This window comes from Nyctereutes procyonoides, unplaced genomic scaffold, assembly GCF_905146905.1.
Source record: "Nyctereutes procyonoides isolate TBG_1078 unplaced genomic scaffold, NYPRO_anot_genome, whole genome shotgun sequence".
NCBI lineage: Eukaryota > Metazoa > Chordata > Mammalia > Carnivora > Canidae > Nyctereutes > Nyctereutes procyonoides.
Window position 1 is genome coordinate 7,367,655 of NW_026575137.1, and position 19,648 is coordinate 7,387,302.

The 19,648-nt window shown below is 39.3% G+C and overlaps 2 protein-coding genes across 2 annotated transcripts in view; one reads left to right on the forward strand and one right to left on the reverse strand.

Annotated features, from left to right (window-relative positions):
* Window positions 1-15,758, forward strand: part of NECAB1 (N-terminal EF-hand calcium binding protein 1) — a 182,521-nt gene extending 166,763 nt beyond the window's left edge. Inside the window, exons 10-13 of the mRNA XM_055303295.1 lie at window positions 760-872; window positions 10,306-10,383; window positions 11,649-11,740; window positions 15,634-15,758. Coding sequence (XP_055159270.1) covers window positions 760-872; window positions 10,306-10,383; window positions 11,649-11,740; window positions 15,634-15,659 — 309 coding nt within the window. The 3' untranslated portion in view covers window positions 15,660-15,758. The remainder of the gene's footprint in view (window positions 1-759; window positions 873-10,305; window positions 10,384-11,648; window positions 11,741-15,633) is intronic.
* A 3,180-nt stretch (window positions 15,759-18,938) lies between these two features.
* Window positions 18,939-19,648, reverse strand: part of CUNH8orf88 (chromosome unknown C8orf88 homolog) — a 38,243-nt gene continuing 37,533 nt past the window's right edge. The window contains exon 6 of the mRNA XM_055303296.1: window positions 18,939-19,067. Within this exon, the coding sequence (XP_055159271.1) occupies window positions 19,044-19,067 (24 nt within the window). The 3' untranslated portion in view covers window positions 18,939-19,043. The remainder of the gene's footprint in view (window positions 19,068-19,648) is intronic.

Sequence of the window (19,648 nt, forward strand, 5' to 3'; positions counted from 1 at the left end):
TTTTTTTTTCTTTCCTTTCCACCTCTATGATTCATTACCAACTGTTGATGGAGGAAAGGCTTAATCTTGAGATCAAAGTGCCATGAGAAGCCCATAGGCAGATCTATAGGGAAGTCTTCAAACTACAAGTGCTACAAAGATAATAGGATTTATTGCAGGAAGCAGTTGCCATCCAGCCCAGTGTGTTCCATTTAAACACAGGCTCCCTTTGACGCCATGAGATTTTGAGCAGGGCCTGTGTGGTATGTGGTCGGTGGTTAATGTACCTTTGGAAACGCAACACGTTGAGCATGAAGGTTGAAATTTGTTTGTCATGATACACATGGCTAATATCCCAAAATATTTAAAGTAAAGCTGGAGCTGTGCAGTGTGTAGAGTAGGACTTACTCTCAGCCCTGGCTGCACATTAGAACCACTAAATACTAGTGCTTGCACCCCACTTCCAGAGATTCTGGTGGAAGTGCAATTTTAAGACCTCCCCAGTGCTTCTATTTGAGAACCACCGCTTTTAACAGGGAAGTGTATCCTTGGGAAGACACTCTCTTTAGCACCTGCTCCTAGAGGCAAGACAAATATCCAGCCTACTTTATAGCTTTTCTACGGTGTTATTACTTGGATTAGTCATGGTCTTCCTTTTGGTCATATTTTTAGATGAGGATTGTTTGCTTTGTGAGGAGGACTGGGCTGGGCCATGGGGGGTCAGCTTAAGGGGGGCTCCCTGGCAGCCAGAGTGGTTAACACTTGGCTCTTCCTCGGCAGCACATCATGCTCGTCCAGCGTCAGATGTCTGTGATAGAAGAGGACTTGGAAGAGTTCCAGCTTGCTCTGAAACACTATGTGGAGAGTGCTTCATCCCAGAGCGGATGCTTGCGGTAAGCGCTCTTGAATGTTCCTTAGCCGAGGGAACTGGGAGAGCAGGTATGGGGGACGGGCATTTGAGAAGCCTGTTGTGTTTATGTTGAGCACCCAGCCCTCTGGGTGAGGCAGACTGCAGACTTTAATTGGGTGTTTCTCTTCGATTCTTGGACTCTGTATGGATTTGATCATTGGGGGCACCGAGGGAAATAAAACGGTGACAACGGTTTGAAGAGGGGAGTTTCTCTCCTCGCCTGACATCTCCCCTTCTGCATCCAGGCAGGCCCACACTGATTTAAAATCACCCCGATAGATGAGCTCCAGCTCTAGTGCGTCTAGCTCTGATTGCTCCCTTGGCAGCGTGCCCCGTAGCCTAATAGCGATTTCAGCCACTATGAAATTGTACAAAATCTGAAGTCTTGATTGCAGACCTTGGTCATAAAAAAATAAATTAAAAAAAATAAAGAAAAGAAACCACTTCTTTCCGTAGTCACCCCAGTTCAGGCTTAGATTATCTGAGGCTACTAAAATTTATGAACTATTCCTCATTTTCAGTGTCTCTGCGCCAAGTGGTCCAATCAATAGTTACTAGGATAATTTTACAGAAACAGTTCTTAACAGAATTCCCTTCATCAGGAACTGCAGTAACTCTGAGTTTCTTAACCAAATACTAGATGTTTCTCTGACCCTATGTTTTTCCTACTCAAAAACGCACAGCACTGCTCACTTTGGCTCTCTCCACCTGAGTATCAGCAGTGCCCAGCTGCCCATTGTCTTTCCAGCATAACCTGTACCTTAGACCTGGCCACTCACCTGCTTCTGGAAAACTACAACCAAATCTACCCCTACCTCGGGGTTTGTTTAAACTGCATCTCATAATGCCCAATTCCTCATGGAGAACTTGCTAAAACCCTAAGACGGCTGTGAGGATGAACTGAGTGCTAAACACCAAGGGGCCCAGAAAACGTGAGCTGGGGTGACTGTGGCCTCATCCTCTGGCTGAGCCCTGACCCACTCTGTCGAGTTGTAGGGGACTTGTCAGTGCCTACAGTCTTCCCAGGCATGTCTGCATAATAGAAACGCAGGAAATGCAGAGTTTGCGTTGTTTTTCACAAAAAAACTGAGAAGGGCTCACATTAAAACCATTTTTAATCCTTTTAGTTCAGTGACTTAGGGGTCTGCCAAAGTTTGAGTATATGTAGTCTTAAAAGCCTACTCCTCTGAGACTGAAATGGAATGCTTGGAAAATGCATGTGAGTGTGTGTGTGTGTGTGTGTGTGTGTGTGTGTGTGTGTGTACACCGTCCATAGCAGGAACTGCTCACCCAAAGAAGTGGGGACATGGGAAAGATAAAGTCTTGTTTGGTAGTCACAGTCTCCAGGAACGGGTTAGACTTCTCACATTTATAAATAGGGCACAGAGTTTGATTATTTTTTTATAAATTTATTTTTTATTGGTGTTCAATTTGCCAACATATAGAATAACACCCAGTGCTCATCCCATCAAGTGCCCCCCTCAGTGCCCGTCACCCAGTCACCCCCCACCCCCTGCCCACTTCCCCTTCCACCACCCCTAGTTCATTTCCCAGAGTTAGGAGTCTCTCATGTTCTGTCTCCCTTTCTGATATTTCCCACTCATTTTTTCTCCTTTCCCCTTTATTCCCTTTCACTATTTTTTATATTCCCCAAATGAATGAGACCATATAATGTTTGTCCTTCTTCAATTGACTTATTTCACTCAGCATAATACCCTCCAGTTCCACCCATGTCGAAGCAAATGGTGGGTATTTTTTAAGGATTGGTGATAGTTCTTTAATGTGTGCTGGGGAAAAGCTAGAAGCTACACAGATGGCCCCGAGGGGTGAGGAGAGCAGTGGCAGGAGAGCAGCTATGGAGATAGACCTGCATGACCTGCTACAGACTATTCCGTCAACAGCCTTAGGACCCTGGCTCTGTGGGCTCCAGCTGTGAGGTTGGGGTGGGGGTGGGGGGGCTCTTCCAATGAGATAATGAGACTCTCAGCCTCTCCTTTTCCTTTGCAAGCTCGTTTATTTAAGAACTCTTCACTCACTTACTGCTGATTTTTCAACTGATTTCTGTCTTTTACTGGAATTATCAAAAAAGTAGACTTAATCAGATGGAAATGAGCATCAGAGAATCGCTCCCCATGGACGGAAACCATGTGAAATACACGTTATGCCCACATGCCTGTCTAAATTCTGTCGTGCCACTTCGTCAAATTCAGTTTTCTTCTGTATCAGCTGATGAGCAATCAGATGGGCCACTCACGTTGTCCATCGTGCTCCAGCGTGCCCTGCACCATTGCCTTGTGCTTGGCTGATAAAGTAGAACTCAGGATTACCAGTTTTGCAGTTTCTTTTCCCCTGATAACAGGCTCAGCTTCACCATGGCTAGATAAGAAATGTTGCCATCAAATAAAGTAGGAATTAATGATTAATGACTAGGCATTTTGTTTCCATTTTCTTATTTAGTCTCCCCTGCAATCATCCGAAGTATGTATCACATCCTCTGAAGGCGAGAATAGGCTCAGATGCATTAAACATCTTGCCCTAGCGTATCTGACTCCAAAACCCACATTTTACTCCTTCTTGCTAGTATTTGGTCATCCTTGAATTAAAGTTTTCTGGACTTCCTGTGGTTAACCAGGGGTAGAATGGACGAGATCCCTCCTGTTCCAATTACAAGGCTTAGTTTCTCAAATTTGGACAACTGACTTAGAGAGGCTTTTGCCCTGAAGTCATCTGACCACAACACTCAAGAGGTTTAGGGGCTGACGGAACCCTTACCAAAATGTCAGTCACTTGAGTTCTAAAATGATTGTTAGCGGAAAAGCCACGTGAATCAGTTATGTGACCGTTGTGTGTGTGCACACAAAAAATGATTTTTTTGGTTATTTTTTATAAGATTTATTTGAGAGGGAGAGAGGGAGCAGGTTTGGGGGAGGGGCAGACAGAAAGAATCTTCAAGTAGACTCTGCTGAGCGTGGAGCCCTACGTGGAGCTCAGTCTCACAACTCGACCCAGGAGATCATGACTTGAGCTGAAAACGAGTCAGACACTTAACCAACTGAGCCACCCAGGCGCCCCTCTTTTTGCTTATTTTATAATCATGACGGCTTACGAATCCCCGTGGGGAGCTACCAATTGAATATATGTGGTGTACCCAGTGTATTCTTAGAACTGTGCTTGACGTCAGGAAAAGTGAGGAAAGGTTCTGCTTTCAAGGGTCTTAGAATCCAGTTGGGGAAATAGGTTACTCATTCATAGGCTAAAGTCTCACAACTATTAAATAGGATGAAATGATTTCTGAAGTCACTCTTAGATAAGAATTCTAGAATATGTTATGTGTTCTAAACTCCATGTCAAGGGCCTAGAGAACATGAATGTGGAATTGTATTAGAAGACATGATCCTGAGACTTTACCATGGCCAAAGAAACATCTTAAAGAACTAATGATATGCTGTGGCATATTGACTATGAATAATTTATCAGCATTTTTGTGCAAGTAACATAATTCGGTGGCTGGAGCTTGGTGTGGAGAAATGTGGGGGTGGGGGCGGGGGGCAGGAGACTCCCTTGTATTGTGTTGTGCCTTTTCTCCAGTGGTTAGGTTCTATGAGCTAAAGTAGGGCGTGTAGGAAAAGGAGGAAGCCAAGAGGAAGAGAGTTTTGTGTAACTTATCTTCAACCCCAACTATTCTTGAGCCACGTCCTTTTCCCCCTGGAAGCTATTTCACCACTTTTTCCCAGCTGTTGGGGATATTCAAGGTCTCCCAGAGCTCAGGGCTGAAGCTCTTAGTCACTGTATCCAGGGACAACTTAGCCAAAGAATTCTTGCTTCAGCCAGTGAGTGGTGTCAGAGGACACACCAAGGAGGGAGACTGAAGCACATTAGCAACAGCTCAGAAATGTTCTATGTAATTCTAAGTGTGCAGATAATTGAAAGCTGATCATTCAAGCCTTCTGCCTTTTCGAGAGAAATATTGCTGATTTCTTAGTGTCGTCATTGCACGTTACGCACATGTCGCTCTTTGTACTGGACGGTCTTAAATAGCAACATCCTTAAATGTCATTGCTGTGTATTGGTCAGTCTTGCTCATAACTGAAACCACCCAGTCTTTAGAGCAATTCTGATTAGCATTTTCACCTGTGTCCCTTTGAGCCAAAATCCACGCTGGTCTTCAGCCCTGCCACCTGGCTCTTCACCAGTCGGCCTGTAGCCAGAAAGAACGAGAAGAGAATAGTCCCAACAAGTCCTCCTCTTATGTCTGAGGCTCGGGGTGCAAGCATTTCCAAGAAGCCCTTGCTTCCCAGCACACGTTCTTTGGTATCCGTTGGTCCAGCTCAAGTCACATGGTCATTTCTTGACTCCAGAGCAGGTGAGAAAACCCGTATCCAACAGAGAAGTGGGAGCTGGTGATGGCTGTCTCAATCCAGTGCTGACTGGTACGTTGGCTATATTGTGAGCTCAGCAGTCGCAGGCTTCTGTTAAGAGTGAGTAATCGTAGAGGCAGCAGTGTCTGCTGTATCGCCCCAGAGTCCATGTGAAGGTAGAATTACTCAGTCTGTGTCAAGTGCTTAGACCAGGGGCTGGAATAGAGCCATATATGGTAGCAACCGTCACCATCGCTGTTGGCGCGTACAATGATACGGCAATTGTCACCATTATTGGCCTGCAGCTTTACGTTGTTTTCACAAATGTCTTTTTCCTTCAGTTGTTGGGGTTGTTTTGCTTTGTTTTGTTTTGCCTGGTCTGGTTTTCTCTCCAGTTCCTTTTACTTCTGTTGTGCTTTTCAGCTTTAACACCGTTTAAGACTTATTAGCCTTTCTAACTGCTCATCCAGTGGAAGTGCCACTTTCTTCTGAGCTATTGAACTAACAGCGAATTCAACACCCCAAATTTGCCAGGGACTGGGCTAACTGCTCTGCAGGCAACCCTTTAGTCCTCACTGTCCTGTTTTGTTTTGTTTTTTTTTTGTCCTGTTTTTATCATCATTTTACCGATGAGGAAACTGAGGTTAGTAATGGGCCCAGAGTAACAAAGCTACGAAGTTGTAGAGGAGGGTAGGCCTGCTGGTCTATACTTCAAACAATTGCCTGACCACACTGATACTTTTCAGTTCTTTAAATGCTTGAGAATGATGCTAAAAATATTTTTTTAATTCCTTACAGTCTTACGGATGTCTAGAAGGTCTAGATTGCAGGATAAGTTGGCTTTTAATGTAATAAGTAATATAAATGAATCAGTAGTTCTTGAAGAGCCTAAAGTGCTAAGCTGAATATTTTAAACTTTGTCCTGAAAAAACAGTCATGGGTTGAAATTTGTCCCATTACATCATCAACTTATGTTTGGAGATTATAGACGCTTTGAGGCTATTGTGAAAGCTATGTATTTTCTTCCCAAAATAAAAAAGACATGCACATCAATTTGCAGCTCATTTCAAGGATTTCCAGGAACCCCACCCAAGAGCTCACTTATGAACTCCGAGAATTAGATAATCTCTGATTTCACTTTCCATCCGCTTCCTTTGATTCTATTATAAACCTTTTCCCTAGAAAATTTGAGATTGAGTTAGCAATATTTGCTACATCATACCTTAATTAAGATAAACAGCTATGAAAAAACTATTTACAGGCAAAGAACTAAAGGAAAAAAAGCATTAAAATTTCTGTGTGTAGTTACCACCACCTGCTGGTCACACTTAGGTAATTCCTAAACTACATTTAGCTTGACTTTTACCCTGATAACATTCTTTATTCTCTTTTAAATCAATATCCTTGCTGTTAGTTTAGACTCTCATTTTGATTTCTAATCTGGATATAATGTAAAACTGTAGACTGAGCAAGCTGGACTGAGGGAATTTTTTATTTTTTAGAAAATTATAATTCCGGGGTAATTAACTCTGTGTTAGCTTCAGGTGTAGAGTGTAGTGATTCAAGAGTTTTATACGTTACTCAATGCTCATCCTGATACGTGTCCTCTTAATCCCCTTTACCTATTTCACCCATCCCCCACCCCCCCACCCCATCCACCTTCCTTCTGATAACCACCAGTTTATTCTCTATAGTTAAGAGTCTGTTTCTTGGTTTGTCTCTTTTTTTTCACTTTATTTCTTTTGTTTCTGAAATTCCACGTGGAGTGAATCATGGTATTTGTCTTTCTCTGAATTATTTTGCTTAGCATTATACTCTCTAAATCCATCCATGTTGTTGCAAAGGGCAAAATTCTATTCTTTTTTTATGGCTGAGGAATATTCCTCTGGGGAAGTGCATGTACCACATTTTCTGTTTCCATTCATCTATTGATGGACACTTGCTTCTATATTTTGGCTATTGTAAATAATGCTGCAATTACCATAGGGGTGCATATATCATTTCCAATTCATATTTTTGTATTCTTTGGGTAAATACCCAGCAGTGGAATGACTGGATCATATGGTAATTCTATTTTTAATGTCTTGAGGAACCTCCGTACAGTTTTCCACAGTGGCTGCATCAGTTTGCATTCCCATCAGCAGTGCACAAGGGTTCCTTTTTCTCACATCCTCACCAACTCTTGTTGTTTCTTGTGGTTTTTATTATTATTATTATTATTATTATTTTAGCCTTTCTGACAGGCTTGAGGTAATATGTCATTGTGGTTTTGATTGGCATTTACCTGAGGTTTAGTGATGTTGACCATCTTTTTTCATGGCCACCATCTGTCTTTGGAGAAATGTCTGTTCGTGTCTTCTGCCCACTTTTTAACTGGACTATTTATGGGGTTTCTGTGTTCAATTGTGTAATTTTTTAATATTTTTTTGGATACTAACCCTTTATCAGATGTGTCATTTGCAGATATCTTCTCCCATTCCACAGGTTGGCTTTTTTTGTTTGCTGTGCTGAAGCTTTTTATTTTGATGTAATCCTAATAGTTTATTTTTGCCTTTGTTTCCCTTGCCTCGGGTGACAGATCTAGAAAAATTTTGCTAAGGCTGATGTCAGGGAACTTATTGCCTATGTTCGCTTCTAGGATTTTTATGGTTACAGGTCTTACATTTAGATCCTTAATCCATTTTGGGTTTCTTTTTGTGTATGGTGTAGGAAAGTGGTCCAGTCTCAGGTGGCCTTGGGCCCGAGTTGAGTCAGACCTAGCATTTGCCAGAGATGTAGTGGCACGGAACTCAGGGCACTTCCACTGTTTTGTATTCTGAAAGTTTCTGTTCATTGTTGAGTGGGGCCTGTGGTCAGACCAGATGTCCACCCTCAGCCCACTGCTGGGGCCCTGGTTGGGCTGGTGGGGATGTGGCTATCTTCCCCTTTCCCAGGGGCAGGCATCGCTGTGGAGTGATGCCGGCCTGGGCAGAGATGCTTGTGCACTGCCAAGCTCTGGCTCTACTTTGGATGGGATCTGGCCAAGAGCGTGTGTATGGGGGAGGAGGGGGGGGGGCAGATCCACTGAAGTGTGCAGGGGCTGGATGTGTGTTGTTTGCAGGGCTTGTGCTGGTCCACTGTGGGAAGGACCTGCAGCCACCAGGACCAAGACAGGCCAAGTTGGAGAGGGTGGATCTGCCTAAGTGCAGGGATCGGGGGCGGGCAGGAGGCATAGTATTAGCGCGTTATGTAGGGACTGTCTGCTGCTCGGGTTCCCCCAGGTGGCTGTGTGTTCATAGTGGAAGGCAGGGGAGGAAAGTGGCACCTGCCTGTTCCTTGGTTCCTGGAGAAACCTGCCACTGATCCCTGCCCCTGCAACACATGCCCTGAGATTAGTAAACAAGGACACCCCAATCGTATTTTCAAACTGCTGCTTCTAGCTGTACGTTCATGGGGCTGTTTGTTGTGCTCCTAAAGGACAGGGCTTCAGTTTCCTGTTGCCCTCCAGGCTCTCCCAGAGCCAGCCCTGATGATTTTTAAAGTAGGTCTTAAGTCCCACTGGTCGTAAGAACTCATGCAGTTTGGCCCTTCTGATTTTCAAATCAAATTCATCCTGCCTATGCAGGCTTCCTAGTGTGAGGGTCTGTTTCTGTCTCTTCTCTAGCCCCCATGGGTCCGTCTCCTCTGCCAGCAGTCCCGTGGTCCATGTAGCTCCCAGCAGTATTCTTACCCTGTTCCATGTGGTTTCTTCTCCACATTTAGCTCTGGAGAATCTGTCCTGCCGGTCTGTGGGTCATTTTCTGAGTTACTTACACTGATGTGGCTGTCCTCTAGTTCTGTCTGTGGGACAAGGTGAATTAGGGTCCTCGTTCTCCACCTTCTTCCTTGAAAGTTCCTGGAATTAATTTTTTAAAGGCATCTTTGTATTTGTCTCTCATTCTCCCTTAAATTTATGAATCTGTCCCCTCCTCCTTTCTACCTTAATTTGGATCTTTGTCATCACTCCCCTAAGCAGTTTCACCACGTTTCTAGCTTTTCTTCCTCTGTCGTATTGACTTTCTCCATGGGATACCTCACACCACCATCAGGATATTTAAAACCCACCCCGAACCCTAATATTTACCTGTTTTAAATCCTTCAGTGGTTCTTCATTGCTCCAGGATTAAATCCAGCCTTCACCCCCAGTGTGTCTTTGCAGCACACTCCCAATCCAACTCCTCTAAAACGTATTACATAGCCTTTTAGCCACTCTCAAGCTAATCAAAGAATTGCAAGGGACAGATTTTTCTGCCCAAAATTGGAAAAGCAAAAAAACAAAAAAACAAAAAACAAAACACAAAACAAACCTACAGTTATGGCTAGAATGTAGACTCTCAAAGTTGGAGAAAATTGGGAGGGGTGTGTGTGAGAGAGAGAACGATGGGCACTGGCAGACCAGAAGCCTTGCTACATAGCAGCAATCCAAGGCTAAGGTAAGGCCAGGAATCTGGGAAGAGCTATGGCAGCAGAGAGGATAGATTCAAGGAGCTGCACTTGAGGGCAAGGGCAAGGGCAGTGGCAGGCACTCAACATTTTTCAGAACCCTAACACAATAGATACTCGATATTTTGAATGAATGGAATTTTACAGAAGTTATGTGTGTGATGTCTATAATATATTGAGATGATTTTCATGATGCCAAACCAGAAAATTAAAAAATTATGTCAAAACAGAGATACTAATCAATTCTTCACAAAAATTTCATTTTCATGCAGGCACCATAGTTGCTTCCTATATGAATAGGTTAAGATTGTTTCATACCACATACAGAGATGATTAGAAAAATTAGTTTGCTTCTTGGGGCACCTGTGTGGCAGACAGTTAAGCATCTGATTCTTGATTTCAGCTCAGGTCATGATCTCAGGGTCATGATATCAACCCCACGTAGGGCTCCTTGCTCAGCGTGGACCCTGCTTCAGATTCTCTCCCACTGCCGCCCTACCCCCAGCTCACTCTCTAAAATAATTAACTAAAATCTTTAAAAAAAGAAAAATTAGTTTGCTTCCTGGGGCCACTTACACTTTTTCTTTTCCATTTCAGTATTTCCATACAGAAGCTTTCCAGTGAATCTCGCTACATAATTTATGAGTTTTGGGAGAACAGCAGTGTGTGGAATAGGTAAGTAATAAGCAGACTTTTTTTTTTTTTTTTTGAGCCAAGGAGAGGGAAATATACGTTATGTTTTTAGGACTTGTAGGGAAGAGCTCTATTCCCTTTACATCTCCTCTGGAATTCCCATTTGTTCATTTTCCTAAATCCCATCATTTTAGGAATTTATTTCATGGATTAGAAACCAGTTTCTTCTTGAAGAACAAATGCTTTTAGTAATGATACTACTTTAAGTGTTAACCATTTTACTGATGTAAGAGTTAGATATGGGTCATGGGTGTCTAAAGTGTCAGGAGGGCAGGTGGACAAAGGACACAGAAAAGGATGAGAAAATAATTTTACTTTCTAATTTTTCACAAATTCTGTGGTATTTTACTTTACCATGAAACTATATATAATGACTAAAGTCATCATAGCTTATTTAACTTTTCTAAATGTCTTTAAACACTGCAAAAAAAAAAGGAGGGAAAATAAAGACATTCAATTAAAAAATCAACTTCTCTTGGTAACTATTATTCAGTGTATAAAATCATATTGTACATGTTGAATGTACAACGGAGTTAAACAGATCCACCCTATTTGAAATTAATTACAAATAAGTAACATATAATTAGAAGAATGGGATGAAGAATATTTTTGCTATTCTGAGATTATATAGTTCTAGTGGATTTTAAATGGCAGAGAATATAGCCCTCCAGTAAGTCCATATTTAGGGTTTTAAATATGGTAATGGAAATAATGGAACACTTGGAAATTTCGTTAATAAATATTTCACCCAGAAGTTCTATTTTTTTGACTATTTTAAGACTACAATACATAATGATACCAGTAGAATTTCAAACTCAAAAGGGAAATTTAAAGGCAACTTACTCAACTTTGTACTCCAGGCCTACACTTTTAGATGACTTTTCTTTTTTTCCTGAGTGAGAGAAAATCTATAGTCTCCCTTCCTAGCTATCCTATTTTTTAATCATCCTGACAGCCAATATATTCTTCCTTCTGTTTAAACTTCTCTGCAGTTGAAATCTTTCTCCTTTTGTTTTATCTTCTATAGGGAATTAACGTTCTTCTGTTTTTAAAAGTCTTTAATTTTTTTTCTGATGACAATTGTTGAGTCTCGTTTTTAAGGCTAAATAACCATAAAAAGAAGTCTATTCAAATGCTTAATTAATACCATCCCAAACCTTGCCATCTTGACTGAATTTGAACTCTGTTGCACTCTCCTTAGGAAGATAATAAAAGTGCACAGCCTTAACCTATAATTATTTATACAGCCACCTTCAGACGAATTATAGCAAGACATTCCAAAGAAGCAACGTGGATTTCTTGGAAACTCCAGAACTCACATCTACTATGCTAGTTCCTGGTAATTATCCTGGTTTCACAGTGCTTCTATATGCTTTCTGTATTGTCTTTTGCTTTTTAAAACATAGTATGTTCTTTCCCCCTACACTTCATCATGGTGCTCTATTTATTATACTTTAAAAGGGGTGGGGGGAATAAGAGATCTATACATTCTACTGTCTTTAGTCCTTAGTTGATCCTATTTGTGTTCTAATATTAGTCATTTCCTGGTCACATTCAGTAATTTAACAAACTTACAAGTCAAATCATGATATTTCCAAAAAATCATTCAAATGCTTTGCCATAATATAGTGTATTGAATAAACTTGAAATGTGTGACCCACAGACTCCAGATTAGAATTATGCTGGAAATATTTAATAGCTGTTAAAATATTTTATGTAATTGGGGGAAAGCAGAATGGAAAAAGAAATTTGAAATGAATTGTCTAAGAAGTCTGCTAGCCAAGGCTTAAGATAATTGAGAACTGAAATTCATTTGTACCGTGTACCCTTCCAGTCACCAGTGAAATATATTTGCTGAACGTTATATGTGCCAGGTACTAGAATATACTGGGATGCTTAGCCTGTTTGCTAGTGCTGAGTTCCAATTCTGCATAAATACTATGTTGGGAGCTAGAGACGGTGCAAGGAAAGAAATGCAGTCACTTCCCATAAAATGCTTTCTATCCAGTAGGAAAGACAAATGCTTGCAGAAACCAACCAGCTCAGGGCATATCCTAGCAGTTACGTTACCACTGGTCATAATATGCATGTGGATTTAAAAAGAGAGGACTCAGGAGCTGGAACTTATAAAGTGAGAGTTGGACAAAGAAAGAGAATACTTTGGTAGAAGTAAATTATAGACATGAACAAATGCAAAAAAATGTTAAATGTTTTGGCTAATTGTTACAAAGGTTAAGACCAAGGCATAGGGCTTATATATGGTACATGTAGAGAGGGGAAGAGTAGGAAATGGAGTAGAAAATACAATGAGGAGTTTGAACTTCATAAAATGGAGTCATTAAAGGTTTTTGAGAAGAGTGGTGAATGCTCTACTCAGTAGTGACTGGCAGGAGGGAGACAGGTGGATGTCACGGGTTGGTGAGAGATTGGTCAGGTAAGGCAATAATCTAGGCCAGGAAAAAGAAGGCACCTGAACCCCGAGCTACCCAGAGAGTTCACTTGCCAATACAGTTTCAAGAGGTTAATCACAGCAAGATGGTATTTGAAACCTGGGTTTGGTGAGAAAGGGTATATATAGGTAGAACAAAATATCCAACAGAAGCCTAGGAAAATGCCTTTATTTAAAAGGGAGGGGGAAAGCTCCCTTTATTCAGGATGCAGAGGGGAACCACTCAGAGAGGAGAATCAGACTAGTAGAGTAGCAAGGAAACCAAAAGAATACCGTGCAAGCAGAGTGCTTGTGTGTGTAGTAGAGAGGGACTGAAGAGAATGAACTGAAAACTGGATTTGACAAGAGGTCACTGTTCAAGAGAACGGTTTTAATACGGTGATAAGAATTTGAAAATTAGGGTAGATTTTGATGAATTAGGGAAAATATGGAAAGTAAAAAGGTAAATTCTGAAATTGAAGGTAGGTGGGGAGATGGGGGGAGATCAGGGGTGGATGCTTTCCAGTCAGCCGACCTACCATCTCTGAGATTTAGGCAAACACTTACTCTGGATCCTAAGGACAGGTCTGTCTGGCCCAGGGATGGTAGACTTGTAGACTCACCTTTGCTGTATATCTCAGACTTAATCCTCAAATAAGAAAGCCATGAATATGGCCAAAGTTTTTCTAATACTCTTTCTCTCTCAAATCATTTCCTAATTTAGAAGAGTTGGGCTAGGTCAGTTCTTATTCCCAGAGCCCCAATTCATTGCAGTTTAATGCCTTGTTACCCAGTTTTGCATTAATTTTCATATCACATTTAATTTCAACGGTAACCACTGAAATTTCTAAGAACAAAAAGAAAAGATAGGTTTGATTTCTAATGCAATGTTTTAAATCTCCCTCAAGATTTTTAACCTCTATTTGGGGCATCTTTTTTCTTTTCTTTTTTCTTTTCTTTTCCTTTCTTTCTTTTTCTTTCTTTCTTTTCTTTCTTTCTTTCTTTCTTCTTTCTTTCTATCGATTTATTTATTTAAAGATTTATTTACGAGGGAGAGAGAGAGAGGCAGAGACACAGGCAGAGGGAAAAGCAGGCTCCATGGAGGGAGCCCGACATGGGACTCGATCCTGGGCCTCCAGGATCATGTCCTGGGCTGAAGGTGGTGCAAAACCACTGAGCCACCCAGGCTGCCCTATCTTTTCTTTTTAATGTGAAAGTTTTGTCAGTTGCAACAGCAGATACACCTCCCTGGACTAATTGCCGGAATTAGCTTACATTTAAAGATTTTATTTATTCCAAGGGGGTAGAGAGAGGCAGAAGGAGAGAGAAAAGGAGAAGCAGACTCTCCTCTGAGCAGGGAGCCCAATGTGGGGCTCGATCCCAGGCCCCTGGGATCATGACCTGACCTTGAAGGCAGACGCTTAATTGACTGAGCCACCCAGGTGCCCCTCCTTCATGGTTTTAATGGCCAAACAACTTGTAACATTTTTAGTAATCATATTTACGAATTTCTTTTTGCTATATGGATATGAAGGCTAAAAATAAAAAAAGCATTTTAGCTGTACATAATTAGACCTAAAATAAAAACATGAAAAAACACCTATTATACAGAGATGGGTAGGTTTATATTTTTAACTCACAAATTATGATTTCCAATAAGACTTTTTGATTAAGTTTCTAAGTGGTTTACCTAAGTACATCTTAAGAAATATATTCCTGTGGACTCTCAAATATCAAAATCATGAGGTATACTGGAGTGCGGCCAGATGGGCCCACTAGCCATCATAAAACACCCAAAGTATGAAGAACTCCGTGTGTGGAGCAGAATGTCCCTTAGCAAATGAGAAAGGCCTGTGGCTAAGAGAAAAGATGAGGATACACAAGGAAGTAAGATCCTATCCTATATGCCTGCCTGATTATCACCCAAATAACTTTGTAAACAAATTTTAACCCTTTCCACAGGATTCCATCTTACTCTTACTTCTTTGCCAGATTTGTCTTTGGGGTATTTGTATTCACAGGGGAAAACATTTTCAGTCTTATAGATATACTAAAAAATATTTAAAACAACTGCTTATACCCAGTCTTTCTGAAATTGTTATGTAAAACTATCTTATGATCCCAAACTGCTTCCAGTACTGGGTAGATTAAAACAACATGATTTCATCTTCAGGGCATTTATAATCTCATTGCCAAGATAAGCTCCATTCATACATAACAAAAAATTAGACTACGACCAAATGCCAAAAGATCTGGTACAAATATTGCATAGGAAGAGTTCAATCTTGGTTCAAATAGGAAATAGTGACTTGAAAGATAATTACGCAGATTAAAGGTGGGAGAAAATAATTTAAAAAAAGATTTTATTATTCATGAGAGAGAGAGGTAGAGACACAGGTGGAGGGAGAAGCAGGGTCCCTGTGGGGAGCCGATGCGGAACTCGATCCCAGGACCCCAGGATCACAACCTGAGCCAAAGGCAGATACTCAACCACTGAGCCACCCAGGGGTCCCAGAGAATAGTTTAAGGATGATTACACCTTGAACTAACTTAGCCCTGGCAATTATTTTCATTATTTAAAAATTTGTTTTTCTCGCGGGGCCTGGATGGCTCAGTCAGTTAAGCCTCTGCCTTCAGCTCCAGGCATGATCCCAGGGTCCTGGGATTCAGTGCTGCATCGGGCTCTCCACTCAGTGGAGAGCATGCCTCTCCCTCTCTCTGCTGTTCTCCCTACTTGTATTCTCTGTGTCAAATAAATAAAATCTATTAAAATAAAATCATAAAAATTTGTTTTTTCTTTTCAGCTTCATGGTGGATCCTGAACAACTAGATGTTCCTAGACATTTTCTTTATGATTCCAAGTGGAAAACAAGTATTCTAATCTAAAATGTGAATTAGAAAATTCTCGGCAGTTACTAATCTACTCTATACTTTTAAGTAAGATGTGCGCTCTTCTAAAATGTCTTGTATATCTTTCATGTGAAGTTTAGCTAAATTTTCGAAGTTCACTCTTCTCAATATTTGCTGTTTTGCTACACTGTAACCTAAAACCCTTTAGTGGCAAAATCCTAATATGTGAAAAAAGTATACCCATAAAGGAACAAAGTTGTGAAAAAGAAATGATAAAAAATAATTGAAGTGGGAACTTTGAGAATATTACTTCATAGGATAGCTTTTGTAGATTTGTCAGACTATCAAGGTTAAATCAGTGTTTTGACATTTTTAAGTAACTGATTTTCTGTGAATGAAGTTTATTCTTCGGTAACGCTCACTCCATTCCCAGCTCATGATCTTATGAGTATTTACTGGAAAAGCTAATATGTGATCCAAAATGGTGTCCTTATGCAGAGAGAGCAACAGCAGGTGTACAGAGAAAAGGCCATATGAGAACACAGTAAGAAGGTGCCAACATCAAACCAAGGAGAGGCCTCGGAAGAAATCAACCTTGCTAGCACCTTGATCTTGGACTTTCAGTCTCTAGAACTGTGAAAAAATACTGTTTTTTAAGCTAAAGAAATAATATTAATACATGAGCATACAATGATCTTGGCTATAATCTATAGTAGACTCTGTATAGTCCTGTCAGGTTATAAACTGGTTTTTCACAAGTGAACAATTCTGTGATAGGATACCATATAGTACTGTGACATCATTATATCATCTATTAGTATCATAATTCCCTGTATGTAAGTTCAACAAATCAAGAGAATAGAGTTTTACTTTGAGAAAATCTGATTCAAATGTTTTGGCATATGATCCTAGGGGACTAATTTTCTTATGAAAAATAGACATTTGCCTTTAAATAATGATTTCAAGATATTTAAAGAACAAAATTTTAACCTAAGTGAACAAAGAAGAAATGTAAAACAAGCGTAAAACTTTAATAAAATAGGGAAGGTACTAGACATACCTTTTCCAGTTTTAACACCAGAAAGACAATTCTACTTTCATCAGAACAGTTATGTACCTAATATACTTTGCTATACAAGCTCATATATTTTTAATAAAATCTATTCCGATAAATGCTGATGAAAATCTGAAAATCCGGTGCATATGGAAGTTTGTTACCATGTTATTCTGTAGTCCAGATTCTCTTGAAACCACAGGTCTTCAAGGAAAAACCTGTAATTTTTTTTTCCACTGTTAGAAAACTGAGAAGGTTGAACTAAACTGTATTTTTTAAATATAAAATTTGACCTACAATATTTTCTCAAACTAATTTATATTAGCTCCTATCAAAGGTATACCTTTGTATACTCAGTCCTCATCTAAGTAAAACATTTTTTCATAGCTTCTTCTAGATAAGGACAGTAAATATTGACATATACACACACATAACACAAATGTGCGTATTGTGTGCACATATATATGTGTGTGTGTGTCTCTGGTCATTTCTAAAGATGACAAACACTATGAAACACCACCTGGCTCAACTCTTTTAATTTATATACAAAGCAGAGAACATTAATGGAGATGTACAATGATTATTCAAACAAGCTATACATATGTACAAAGGCAAACAGATAATAAAACAGTCTTTGTAGTCTCACTCTGATTATATACAGTGACTTCTGACATATATAAACTCTTCTTGAAAAGGCTGGTTATGAATGGTTTGAAAAAATACAAATTATAGCCAATCAAAACATTTTTCAGTATTAGATTCAGAAAGTACCTAAGTCTTTTGAGTGTAAAGCAGTTTCCAAAGTATGGTGGTGGTCTGACTTTAAAAAGGTTTCTGCCCTCAGTAACATGCTGAGCAGAATGGCTCTTTAGATTCCAAACTGGAATAGGTTCTATCACAGTTTTTTTTTTTAACTTTAAGAATAGGTAAATAAAAAAAAGAATAGGTAAATAATAAAGCAAACCAATTTAATTATATGGTAATACTGACCTCAGCTCTTATATAAATTGTGTGTGTGTGTATATGTACATCCATACACACTGAAACCTATAATAAAGGGAAAATAGGACAAAAAATCTGGGCCCTAGGTATAAATGTTTTAAGTAACCCATAAATTTATGGTTTAAATGTATTTTTCCCTATAAAAAATATTTTCCTGGGGAACGAAGTAATGAAAAGTAATATACTAAAAGACCACGATGGGAAGCCTACCATGTACGAAAAGCTTGAATCCAGGTAATACGCCCAAAACCAGTGAAGAAAAAGTTAAATTTTTTGCCAAATGGTGGTCTTGGATGCCTTGCCAGTAGACCTGGGGATCTGAGAGAGTAGAAGTAGGGAGAGTTTACACTTACCTTTATATCAGCAATTTTTTTTGACACTATGCTGGAAGAAACTTTTTTCAATAGTAACATCCAGAGTGACAAAATGCAGGAAATTTATTACATAAAATTTCTAGGAGGTAAAAGTTTAACCCCCAAATTCTTCATCCACACATGTTCTTGCTATAAGAAATTACAGAATTAAAACTTAATGTACCTCAGTTATTTGCAAATGCCTAAATTTTTCCTCCTTTGGAAATAAAAATATCAGTTTTATTTTGCAATTGCCCAACTTCTTTTGTTATGTAGTCTGATTAGAGACAACAAATAGCAGCTATTTTTCACCTTCAGTTTCATTTTTTTTCCAAATTGTCAATCTCTGCTAGTAATTACTTTATCAAAAACCTAGAGACCAAGGACATGCCTATTAAATAAAATATTAAAATATTCTCCTTCCTGTCACTGGGAACTATGCATCGAACATCCTGGGTCATTCCAAGCCTCAGGAGAGATAGTAAAGATCCTTTCAAAGTGCTGGTATGAAATCAATGGGAAAAAGAAAAGCCAACTTTAATAGCAACAAGAAATTATGTACCATATATACATCATAGCATATACTTTATATTTGAGAATCTTTACAGCTTACATTTCCATTCCATTATTATGAGATGAAAAACAAAAAATTGCAAGTAGCATGCAAATTATAAATACAGCCTTCCACTTTACTAAACAAATTCTTACTTTCCAGTGTTACTTCCCAATTTATGCAGGAAACTGCCTGCAAAGCTGAAAATGATTAGAAAATTCTTTATAGTTTAAAATATCTTTCTCATTTTAGGAGAAACCAAATACCCAACCATCAAAATTAAAAATAAACTGAATTGTCAGAGTCCATTACAGTTATTGTTACTAGATCCACTTCATTTGCAGGTGTCCAAAATATAAAACAAATAATTCTTTATCTTCAAATTCATCTGTTCTTAAAATGCTACTTAAAACTTTGGTGGTTTTCCTGTAACATAGAAGAAAAAGTTAATTTATCAATTAGCTCGAATGAATACAGTTTTTACTACTTAGTTTATCAAACCAAATACTGTGATCCTATTAAGTGTTTACAGATCTTAAGTGCATGTTACTATAGAAAGTATTAAAGTAACTGGAATTTGACAAAACAGTTCTCCTATGTTTAATAAAATGTGTAATTCATTTTTAAATATACTAGATTGTATTCCAAATCTGTTCTGTTTTTGTGGTACCTGGCTTGTTCAAAATAATGTGTATGTCAGACTTTTATTTACACAATAAAATATTAGAGATGAAATAAGTCTTCAAATGAAAAAGTGACCATATTTTATATAGCACTGAAGTTTAGATTTATTCATATACACTCCTAAGATCTTTTCTGAATATTTTTGTATGGTTGGAAAATCTGAACATCATTAAGGACATTTTCCATGATAAAATATTCCTGTGTGAAAGAAACTTGAATTTCTGCTTAAATTTGGAAAAACTGACCGGAGTTCAAGTTAGGGAGTTTAAGAGAAAAAAGGGCCTTGCATTTCAAAGGGCTAGAAACCCCAAGAATGGAAAGCA